The sequence below is a fragment of the Lepisma saccharinum genome, chromosome 10, assembly GCF_977018435.1.
Source record: "Lepisma saccharinum chromosome 10, izLepSacc3.1, whole genome shotgun sequence".
Taxonomy (NCBI): domain Eukaryota; kingdom Metazoa; phylum Arthropoda; class Insecta; order Zygentoma; family Lepismatidae; genus Lepisma; species Lepisma saccharinum.
The window spans coordinates 2875425-2887650 of NC_139238.1; the positions used below are offsets into that span (position 1 = coordinate 2875425).

The 12226-nt window shown below is 38.5% G+C and overlaps 1 protein-coding gene across 5 annotated transcripts in view; it reads left to right on the top strand.

Annotated features, from left to right (window-relative positions):
* The window catches only part of kug (FAT atypical cadherin kugelei), a 956861-nt gene that overhangs the window by 838866 nt on the left and 105769 nt on the right, over positions 1 to 12226 (top strand). For all 5 annotated transcript variants that reach the window (XM_083129471.1, XM_083129473.1, XM_083129474.1 and 2 more), the window contains exon 6: positions 8555 to 8716. In XM_083129471.1, coding sequence (XP_082985597.1) covers positions 8555 to 8716 — 162 coding nt within the window. The remainder of the gene's footprint in view (positions 1 to 8554; positions 8717 to 12226) is intronic.

Genomic DNA, 12226 nt, shown 5'->3' on the forward strand with positions numbered 1-12226 from the left:
AACTTTTCTGTGGAGAATTTTCGGCTACGGGGGAAAGAGGAAAAGACGTGAGGAGAATATAAGAACGCAAGCTAAGCCTCAGAATAATTCACATAATTTAAAACAGCTTTGGCACTACACCTTCGGCGACGAATTTTCTTTGAAAAATTGGGGGACAAAGAAGGAAAAGAGAGAGAGAAATGGGAATATTTTGGAAATGTATAAGCATTGACCTAGATTGTATTACGAGGAGCGTGCAAGCCTAAGAGGGGCGTGAATGTGACCTCAGAGATTTTTTCGCTAAACGGCGGCTAAAAACTTGCGTACCCGTTTCGAATACATCTCCATAAAGAATTAGCCATGTTCAGTGTCCGTTGTGTGCCGGGGAAGATGTAAATTTCCTCGATTTCCAAAATGTGGAAATAAGTTGTTGAAGGAGAGGGGGATTCCTCCGCATTGAAGTCAATTTTTTTGGAGGTGGTCCAATGCTGAGTTAGCTTTTTCCAATGATTTCCAAATACGGTTTCTTTTTTTATTTGGTTCTCTTCTTCTTTTTTTTTATTTGTTGTCATGACTCATGAGTGCTATTTGATGCTGCTGCATGTAAGTAGTGAGAAAATGTAGGGTTTCTCCTCTTCACATGAAAACAATGGCTCTGTCCGAAAGGTCCATAAAGCAGGCATGAAGTACAGTCGCGTCTGAAGTGACGTCACCTAGTGTTGTTCTAAAGAGCGAATTAAGCAAGCATTGGAGTCCGGAGCACTCGAGAATGCAGTCTTCTGTACTTTACTATACTGACCACCCATCGTCGTCCCTGCTTCTCTCGTGTGCTTGTTATTCACTTGTTTGAAATCATGAAAGTCGAAAGTCGGCCAGTTGTTGGTTACAGTTCTTCTATTGTGTGGAAATCTAAATACAGGGTTATTCAAAAAGAAAGAGCAGATTTGAAATGTTTATTTCTCACGAACGTATGGCACGTGTTTCTATCTTTTATAGTTCGTGAGAAATAAACATTTGAAATCTGAAACCAATAAGTTGCTGACCAAGGCAGTTTATTAAGATAAAAACACTTAACACGTAACGTTTCGACCCTGTATCAGGGTCTTCCTCAGACGAAGAAGGGTCGAAACGTTACGTGTTAAGTGTTTTTATCTTAATAAACTGCCTTGGTCAGCAACTTATTGGTTTTAATATGGAAACAAGGCTTAATTATATTACAATTTGATATCTGCTCTTTCTTTTTGAATAATCCTGTACATGAACTTTTTGAAATACTGTGATTTATATGGTGAAAAACAATGTGTTTGTAGTTTTATCTACTGACCGTATTTGGTGCTGCAGTCGAAGTGTAATTCAAAACATTTTCGCTTTTAGTCCAAGACTTTGATTGATTGATTGCGTTGTTGTTTCAATACCACTTTGTGCACAGTAAGGCTAATCGGGACTGGACCTACAGTTTAAAGTGGGATCCGAATCGCTATGTGCCTCCACCGGGTATCGAACCCTGCACCCCTTGATTACAAGGCGGCGACGCTACCACTGCACCATCGGAAGGGGGGAGACTTCGAGACTGAACTGCGACACCATTCGCTTCAAGTACGATCGTGCATCTTTCGGATACTGCCTATGTTGCATTAAATTATTATTGTTTGACTATTCATGACATATCATGCAGGATATTTTTTTAGACTCAACCATGTCCTTAAAAATTTACACATGAATATATTGTACACGTCACCATACACTATATATTTTTTTCTTAATTTATTCAGTCGCAAGGATGACTTGATTAAATTTATGAAGGGGCGCTCACAAAGAAGGGGTTACTCTTTGCGTAGGCACCCAAGTATCAACCCCTTTCACGTAGTACACCCTGAACTGCATTTTGCAGACTAGCAAGGCTCTGGCGTCTGGACTCAGGACCAGTATAATTCTCCGCAGTGTTTTGTGCTGTCGTGTGTTTGTCATTTCATCTTATCATCATTCATCCTCATCTTCGCGATTAGCCAAAAGTGGAAGAAAAACGAAGCCAACCCAATGAAATCAATCAATCAACGAATGACCATGCCCTGAGTGGGACTCGAAACCGGGAACCAAGGATGATGAGATGAAAACAACCTTTACAACCATGCGTATCTAGCATCTGAGTACCGAATCCCTCTGGTTTGCTTTGTGTTGGTATATACGTACTTCCTATAGGAGTTACGTACTACGATACGAAGTATAGAGCGACCACAAGTAAAAGAACCTTCGACGAGAAGTCTCCGCGCAGCTTTCCCTTCCTCCGTTGAACTCGCACCATAAGGAAGCATGCTCCACTGTTCCTTCCCTCCGCGCGGGAGTACGGTGCACAGGAGTCGCGGGTCTGCGCAGGTTTATTTTGCTTGTGATTCCACTATAATACATACTAGATACTTGTAGGTATTATTTAGATTCCGAACGTGTACATTTCTTCGCTGTTTCTATATCCTCATCGTCATGAATGACTTGACACGGAAGTATGGCATATTATTTAATATATCAGGTTTCCATGGTTTGAATTCCGTGTATGTTAGCTTATTTTAGTTTCCTGTTGGTATATCATGAATTCTTCATATTTTTTTACCGTCACGATTATCCTGCCAAGAGAAATTGTCAAAACAACATAAAATAGTTTCTGGCGACATCTACTTGACGTATTTGTAATCTTTGATCATACTGAATTTCACCAAACACTTTTGTATTTTCAATAGTTTCGTTCACCCTGAGTTTTATGCAACCCACTTTCGACTTGTGTAGTGTTGGTTGCATAACACGAAGGATGGAAATCGCCAGCTTCCCCACAGACGACTATGTGGCTTCACACATTCATCGCAAAATATGAATGCATGACTTCTATTTCTAAACGACTGCTTGATTGGAATGCAGTGCGCATCACCTTATTTGCTTAATTAGTTTTAAAACATAAGTATTTGTGACGAAACAGTTTTTATATTAACATGTGTACATTTTGCCGTCCCGTTTTGTTGTTTTAAAAATCTGATCACCTTACTTTTGGCACCTTTTCAAGATGTCACCCCTTACATCTTACACCCTGATTCCCGCTTGCAAGGGAAGTCTACTCTTCTGAAATTGTACGTGCTCAATACTCCCTCTCGTTCTCCGTCGTATTTAAGCACCAAAAGACCCCACCAGCAAAAAAAAAAAAACAAAAAAACCTTGGATTCACTCCTCCTTAGTCAGTGCCATGGTTTACCTGTAACACAAGAAAGGGTAATGAACAACAATACCTGTGGTTCCAGACTTATGGGACGCCCGGTTATCCGAAAGCGAAACACACTCCCTTAAGGTTAGCAAGCGATCCCTTTGTTGTGCTAGACCGCGTCGGTGCAAAAAGGCACAAAAAAGCACGGTAACATGGGAAATCTCAGTTGAAAGAGAATTGCTTAATTTCGAACAAAATCCACGCTAGGGGTATTTATTCCTCTTCCCTCTCGAGCAGCGGCCGTGATATAACTCACCCCGCTGCGTGCATTGGAGACCATGCGTCAGGATAATCCGACATCTTCGCACAGAGGTGGATAATTTTTCTCGCTTTAAATCTACGCATGAATAGGATTAACTGCAATATCCAATTCATTTTGTTCTTGCGCTCCGCTCGGATTGGGCCATTACACAGAGTAGAAAATTATCTATGCGTCTTCTCCAGACACTAAATTACGTCAGAGCTGGAAACAGAGGCTGAAGAAGGAGGTGGGGGTGCGGGCAGTGGTGGAAAGTGTGTACGTGCGTCAGAGCAGGTAGATACTCTCACATAAATATGATGAAAAGCCGATCTCCTCGCTACGACGCCAGGGGTCACAGGTTCGAACCTCGGCCTAGGCATGGATGTTCTCTGTGAGTGACCTTTCATCAATTTCATCGCCGCGATTAGCCAAAAGTAACGGTAAATCAAATCGAAATCAAAATTTTAAAAAAGCTTAAGTTTTCGAAGTTTCCGTGCCACTGCAATATGTGGTTCTATTGTCTTTGTATTGGTAATACCGAGTAGGATGTTACCAATTGAAGGCTTGGTGTAATTGCACTTACCTTACTCAACCATGTGTTGAGACCTGCCACACTCAAATTAGGTAGTGTTTTGCACCAAATCTGATTTTTAGTAGCAACATAGTTGCAATTTTTGTAGTGGATATTGGTTGGTGGATTGATTTGTTTAATTTGAAGGGCTCTGGTGTAAAACGTGGTAAGTGACATTTTGGTCATTGTTACAAAGTAAAATGCGCCATCCTTCAATTTTCGAGTGAAATTGGTAAACACAACACAAAAACATTTATCTACAGTATAGCTTCTAATAACCTTTTTTTCTTAATGAACTCAGAAATTACCAAAATGTCACTTACCATGTTTTACACCCGAGCCCATCATTCACTTCCCTTTTCAACCATTTTTGGTTAATCGCGAAGGTGAGGGTGAATGCTGATAAGATGAAATTGGTGAAAGGACAATCACACACATTGACAGGACACAGCGTGTACTACTTGGAAGGGAGGTTAACATTTTGGGTGTCTTAAAAAAAAAGTCACCCCTTACACACTCCCTTCAAGTGATAAAAATATTGGGTTGGCCCATAAGTTATGGCGGTTTTTTTTTAAGTGAAAATTTTGCGTGAAAAATAAAATGCGTTGGCAATGCGTTTTATGTTATTCGATAGAGAATTATGTGCTCTACAAAATAGTGTGTTTAGTTTTTTTATGCTGATATACTTTTTGTTCTTTTCAGGTCATTAAAATGGAGTGTCAAGTCGACAAAAAAGAGCATTTTCGACACCTTCTGCTTTTTGCGTTTAATCGAGGTGCCAAAGCCACAGAAGCTGCTCGAGAGATTTGTGAAGTGTATGGCGAAGAAGCGACGGCAATTTCGACCTCAAAGACATGCATCGCACCGGACGCTCCGTTCAGTTCGATGAGGAGCGACTGAATCAGCTTATTCACGAAGATCCACGCCAAACGACGAGGGAATTGGCAGAGATAATGGAATGCTCCCACAGTACCTTAGAGCGTCACTTTCACTCGATGGGAAAGGTTCAGAAGTTGGGCGCCCGCATACTTTGAACGACAACCACAAAAATCAACGAGCCACGATCTCCGCCGGATTGCTTGCCCGTCATCGGTCAACTCATGGACACAAGCAGCGATTCCTCTACCGAATTATTACCGCCATACACTTCACAAATCTCTCGAGCAGCTTCTGTGGCTTTGGCACCTCGATTAAACGCAAAAAGCAGAAGGTGTCGAAAATGCTCTTTTTTGTCGACTTGACACTCCATTTTAATGACCTGAAAAGAACAAAAAGTATATCAGCATAAAAAAACTAAACACACTATTTTGTAGAGCACATAATTCTCTATCGAATAACATAAAACGCATTGCCAACGCATTTTATTTTTCACGCAAAATTTTCACTTAAAAAAAAAACGCCAGAACTTATGGGCCAACCCATGGCAAACATACGTTTTCAAGCACAGTTAATTACGATATAACGCGAATTTGGTCTTTAGTGGGGGGTTTTCCCCTTTCATTTCGAACATTGTTGAATAGCATTAATTCGTTTCGTGAGCATGAATTTTTAATTATTTTTTTTTAAAGAAAACAGCTATTAGTATGTTAAAATTATAGAGTGGGTCTTGATTTACAAGTGCGTGGAAACGTAAGGAAATTGAGCTTTGCAAAGTGAGCGCGTATCCTTGTAGCCTACTAACTGAATTCCTTAGTCTTTCTTGTATGATTTTTTAAGAGCTGAATACAGTATTACCCATTCGTTAAAAGCTGTCATTGTAATACGTATGGAAAGATGGGAGCGATGAAAGATAAACTTGTCTCCTGATGCGGCCAATGACCCTTCTTTCGCTTCACCCGTCCGGAAGTTCCAATACGTAACCGCGGCGGCCATCTTCAGAGTTCAAAAGGGCAGAACAGAACAAGACGGTCCTATTAAATTCCCAGCTATGCCTCGCAAGTTTCCGTGTCCGTGCGAGTGGCAGGCGCCGTTTTGAATGGCGGAAATGGGCTTTTGCCAAAATGTCGCGCAGTGCTCAGCCGTGAAATGAACCTGCCCGACTTGGAAACCAGGCAATATATTAGATTTCGGGCGTTGGACAGGCGGATGTTCCTCAAAGGAGAACGAAGAGGGAGAGGCACTTCTGCGGAGGATGTAGGTCGAGAAACAGGAGATTCCGCTTCACGGATGTTGAGCTACAGATTTCTGGCTCCTGAGATGCTCTTCTTTTTTTCCAATCGGAGAAGCGTTGGGTGTTCTGAAGGAAGTAACATCGATAGCAGCTTGTTGGAATTCATGTCCCACAGAACAACTTTAAAAAGAAGTATGGACAGAAGTCTTTGTATTGAACTGGAATTGCGTGGTGTATATTTATCCATTAGCCTATATGTCGTCTTGGCGTCCGAACATCCATAATTTTGCTCCGGAAGTTCTGGATTCGTTTCTCAGGGACTTGGTTAGTTTTCATTTTCATTTATGTGACGAATCGTAATTGAACCTAATGCAAGTCAGTATAGACATCTCTCACACGAAAATGTGCGATATGTCTTGAAATGATAAAGGAAATCTTGAAGATTGCTTCACTTTTCTGCCACTTTTGGCCAATAGCGAAGGTGAGGATGAGATGATACGATAAAATTGACGACACTCACAAAGAACACCCATGCCAAGGCCTGGATTCGAACCTTGTGTTTCTGGGGTCGTAGCGCGCTGTGATAACCACATCGTCACGGAGGTCGGCGGACTTGGAGAGAAAGCGATAGATAATGAGTCGTGGTGATCTAGATATATACAGCATCATTCACATATGTACCATTCTACGGACAAAGGCATTTTTTTAAAAACAATAAAGCGTAGCGGTAGTACCCTATTTGTTTCCTTCTCCTTCTAACCAACGTTTTGAGAATTACTTCGTAACACTAGCTTGTTAAGTAAGTTTCACAGTAATATTTCGCTGATGAAGAAAGACAGTAAAACAATATGCTCTGGTTGTCACTTAAAATACATGTACTCTCAAACAGTAAATAAGGACGACTCACGGTACTTCTGTCCAAAAGTTCGAAAAAGAGAAAAACATTGTTTTTATTTTCACCTCTCCGTCCTTTATTATTATTGTTGAAACCGATTTTATGAACAGATTTTCTCCCCTCTTCGAGTCTCCAATGTGCATTTCCAATACATCTTATTCATTCCAAATACTCGCTAATACAATAATTGTATTTATTATTATTGCTAACATGGGTTTAAGTTTGGTATAAGGGAGAAAATTCACAGTCTAACTTTGACCAGATTGCAGGGACTTAATTGTAGTTTTCTTATACAACACAAAATCACCACTCAGCGTGGCTGCAGGCCAATTTTGCTGACCAATCAAAGATTAATTGTGTTATAAATCGCCTCTTAGTGTAAATTATTCAACTGTAAAGAAGTTAAACTGTACTAATGAAGCTTGGCTTTTTTAAAAAATCCAAGTTAGAACTTAGCACAACACACTGTTCCTATAATATCACAGTGTTAAGCAAATATTAAATGTGTAACTGTATAATCTCACTTGAACAACTTAGTTGGCAACCACGTCAGTTTCATCTTAATTCAACTTTTATGAACAAAATGTGACTTGATTAATTCTGTTCTCAGTTTCTTAATGCAATAAGTCATAATTATCAGCAGGAACACTATCTATCATTGTCTAGATAAAAAAGATTCAGGAAATTAGGAGGAAGAAAAATGTTAACAGAAGAGCAAATCTGTCTTCGGAGTGATCAAAAAAGTCAAGAATTTATTACTTAAATGTGGAAATCAGAACTAATATTTCAAAGATAATGGGAGCTTTGACCGAAAATCATGTCGTCTTTAATGCCTTTTCAGTCTACCATTATCGCTATCAATTACAGAAAGATTAAAGATTCATGGTAAGGAATGAAATATTTCTAGGCTGTGAAAAATCTTCAACTGAGTTATCTCTTGGAATGCTTAATGCTAGTTTCTGATGGCTTAAACGGATTCAGCGAACAACTTCTCCCACAATTCATTGCGCGAAATCACGCCCGCCGCCATATTTCCGGCAAACAGACCAGATCGTGCGTTGAAGATATGCCGGGTAAGCATTGTAGAGGTGTGTTTCGTCTACGTCACAAACTGTTACATTGTGTCTTCGAACAGCCATGATTGAGGGTATTTCTTGTAAATATACGGAATTCAAGCGGGCGGGCGGGAGATACTAGCCCAGATATTCGGATATAACAAACGTGCAGGTGTAACGAACGCTACGTGGTGGTATTTCCTTCCACACGACAAATAAAATTGGCTGCAAACATGGAGGGGTGCACATCCTGACGTCACATAAAACTATGCAGATTTCCTAGCTGTAAGAAGGATTCTCATACGCTTTCCTTAACATCAGTTGTAATAACACTGAAAATATTTAAATGGCCCATACTCACTTCAGTTTATATGTTGACTCTTTCAATTAAGAAAAACTAAGAGAATGTTACATAAATGGTGCTTCTAGCTACATTTGTCTGCTTTGTTTTCCTTTCAGGTTACTGTTAGTGACAACGGGTCGCCATCTTTGTCCTCTACAACACGGGTTGTGGTCTCCGTACTGGATGTTAACGATCACGCTCCAGAATTCGATCAGATATTTTACAAAGTGGTAATTCCAGAGTCACCGAAACAGGATAGTGACGAGCCAGTGTTTCAGGTATGATTCTTGTACTGGTTTGTATTTATTTTGTAGGAATCTCTACCAGCCTATACCAGGAAGGATCAAGTATTGACGCAAGGTATTTCAATAAAACGAGCGTTTATGTTTGATGCGGGAAATTTTCCCTTGTGGTATTGGCAACACATTTTGACTGTCATTTGTCACAACTGGATTGGTAGAATGAGTAGAACTGACGGCACGCTTCTCAGCCACCTTTCTTGGTCGAGCCCCGCCCTTCGTCTTCTGACTTTGTTGAGATAATAGGTGTAGGTCTCTTAGCACAAACACACTGCATTTTTGTGCCGTCACGTCATGAGTCTAAAGGTGGTTCAGAAGTGTGCTTTCTATAACTGAGCACCTGGCTGAATGGATGGGTCTGCCTTGTCGCACAACTGTCTTGCTACCTTGTGTTCTGACGTCAGACGAGGAATGCCTACAAGGTTAGGTCTGGTTCCATTAGCATAAATACAATGAAAAATTATTATTTAGGCTAAGAGAACTAAACCTAACCTAACAACGTAGGCATTTAGCTTAAAATTAAAAAGCTTTCTCGCGGGGCTGTCAGTAGACAAGTTGTTAAAGTGTTGTGCGATAAGTGAGACCCCTGAATGGATTGCATTTTATAAACAAAACAAGTGAAATTATCGTTAGGAGTGTTGCGTTTATATTTTTACGTCATTAGGTTAGGGGCTGGTAGCAATTTTCGATGTTTTTGTCAAAATTTGATGGTATTACCTTTTACACGTGTTTTTTTTTTTTTGCTATTTGAGAGAGTGATACAACCAGTTTTGACTAATAAATAGCGGCGAAACTACTCCGAGATTGCAGGTTTTTAATTTCGCGGCCATACCTGTGGATCAAATATCTCCGTTATTTGTGTTTACCGCATGCTGGAACAAATTTTATATTACGTAAAACATGGAAATATGTCTATTATAAAGAATTCTATGTACAGTGTGTCAAGGGCCCCATGGAAACGTGTAGGGTCTAAGGTTGCAATTATTGTGTTTGTGACGTTTGTCTCATGAATACAGCCATCTCTTGTTGCACTTAAAAACGCTCATTTCATTGAAACGCCCTGTAATATCTTCTTTCTTGTGTATTTCTGTTTTCATATATTTTTTTAAATCTCTCATGGGTACTACCATCATTATTTTACATGCTGTGTGCTGTATGCCATTTTCCTCTTTCTGCCACTACAGCAGTGGGTCTGCGACAAAATACAATGAGATTAGCGAATTGGGCTGAAACCCCTTGGGAGAGCCAATGATTATTGCATGTCGAGTTGAAGTTGACACACATCCATTTATTATTCTGGTTGTTTAACGTTCCTGTGAAAACTGAACAGTGCTAGCTAAAAAATTGTAGCAACTCCTGTTTGCTGTTTTAGGCTTAAATTGGACAGGAAATAAATTCTCCTAAAATACTGGCAAATCAGTAACTGACAGTACAGTAAGCTTCATAAATAAGAAAATTTGTCAGAATGCTAGAAATGGAAGATATACTCATACCTTCTCCTAATTTCATTCAGTAGGCTACTACATACCACAGTTTCATCATTCTGCTTTTGCCATTGTTAATGAATTTTGAAAATCGCAAAATAAAAAAATGTCATATTTCATTGAAACTTGCAAAATCAAATTACAAATTAAACATCAATGACAGCTAATGTGTGTTGAAAGGAAATTACGCATGTTATGCAGCAAATATTACAAAAACATCCTAGACTTTCCTTGTTATACCTAGTGCAATTTTTGTCAGTAAATTATACATTATATTTGCATTTAAGTTGTAGCAAACTTTGTTATGCAAAATGAATTGCCAACTCTCTTATGGTCTCTCTCAGGCTCTTATTAAGAACAGAGTACAGACCAACTTTCTAAAATGTTGAAGAAAGTTTTTTTTTTTTTAATTAAGAAGTTAGAGTGGAGTTCATTTGCCCTAAAGTTAAAAGTACTCACATTCCATTCCTGGGAAAGGTTATAAAAACTATATGAAAGAATTCAGATTGTGCTGTAGCTTTGTCCAGAACAAAATAAAACCTGTAGTGATGTAAGTATTCTAATGTCAACAATGAAATACTAAAAGAGAAACAAAAATCATTTCGTCTATAGTCTATCCAGTGATGAATTATTTCAGCAGTCTCCCCAGGGGAATTGTTAATTTATCTTTTGATTTTCCTTACTTGCATAATTTTTCTGTCACTTTGGCCAATTGAAAGATGATGAATAATGATTACATGAAATTGATGGAGAGACACGATGGAACATCTAGGCTCTGGCTATGACTTGAACCTGGAACCTTCAGTAACAAGATTTTGAGTCAACCGCATGGTCTAAGATGGTTGTTAATAAAAATACTACAATGATTATAACGAATCTAACTTTTGTTCAGTAAACATGTAAATGCTGTCCACAAAATATTATACTCAGTCAAGAGTATGATATTTATTCGACAAGGCAACTCAATTTTTTTCATAGAAAGTACTTCTTATCCTCTCCAAAATCAGTGTTTTGTTATCTTCTTGTACACAATATTTGAAATGCTCGAAACAAGCAATATCAGAATAATAATGTTTCAATCTATTTGGGCAACATGCCAGAAATATTTTAATTCAAAGCTTTGTGATGGATTGCATTTGTATATTTCCAAATCTAATAGCATGGCAGAAATCAGAGAATCATGTATCCTATAGTAATAAAGGGAACAGAGAGATAAAAGAGAAAATTAATTTTTCAAATACTGGCAAGCATTCAAGTGATTTTTCAATTCTCTTATCAGAGTTGTCATTCAAACAAAGTTCAATTAAGGAATGCAAATTTTGTGAGTTAAAGTAGTATGAAATGCGATATTACAAAAAGAAAAATGCACCTGCTTATCCACTTATTTTCTTTATCATCTTCTTTCTGAAAAACAAATACGAAGTACAATTATTTGTGAGTAATCAAAAATTAATGTACTTAAACAAGATTAGCTATATTTTTCATTGCTTTTCTGCCATGTTGGGCTAATATTGATGATGAGAATAACGGTAGAGTAAGATAAAGTTCACTGTGCCATGAAGGCACATTTAGGGGATCCAGGGGTAGGACCCCACACATTCTCGATCTCAGCTGCAGTCTTGATGAGAATAATGATTAAATGAATGTAGGGACACTCACACTTTCTCAGGCCAGCACTCAAAACCAGAAACTTCAGCAACAGAATTATTACTCAACCATTCAACATGTTCGGTTGTTAATCTAGTTTCCTATTAAAACTATTTCATACTCTTTCTATATGTGAATATTTCTGTCACTTCTTCCTGGCTTTCCTATCTTGTCTATTATATTTTTCTGATTATAAAACTTTCAGAATTTCTTGGTATATTAAAGAATATTCCTGTATTTATGTATAAATTAATATATTTTGTGCATATTTAACAATTTTACCAATACTTTCCAAACAGCATTGCAGTATCATGTAGTATAGACTCTATTTTAGAAATTTGTCAACTAATCTGCCATA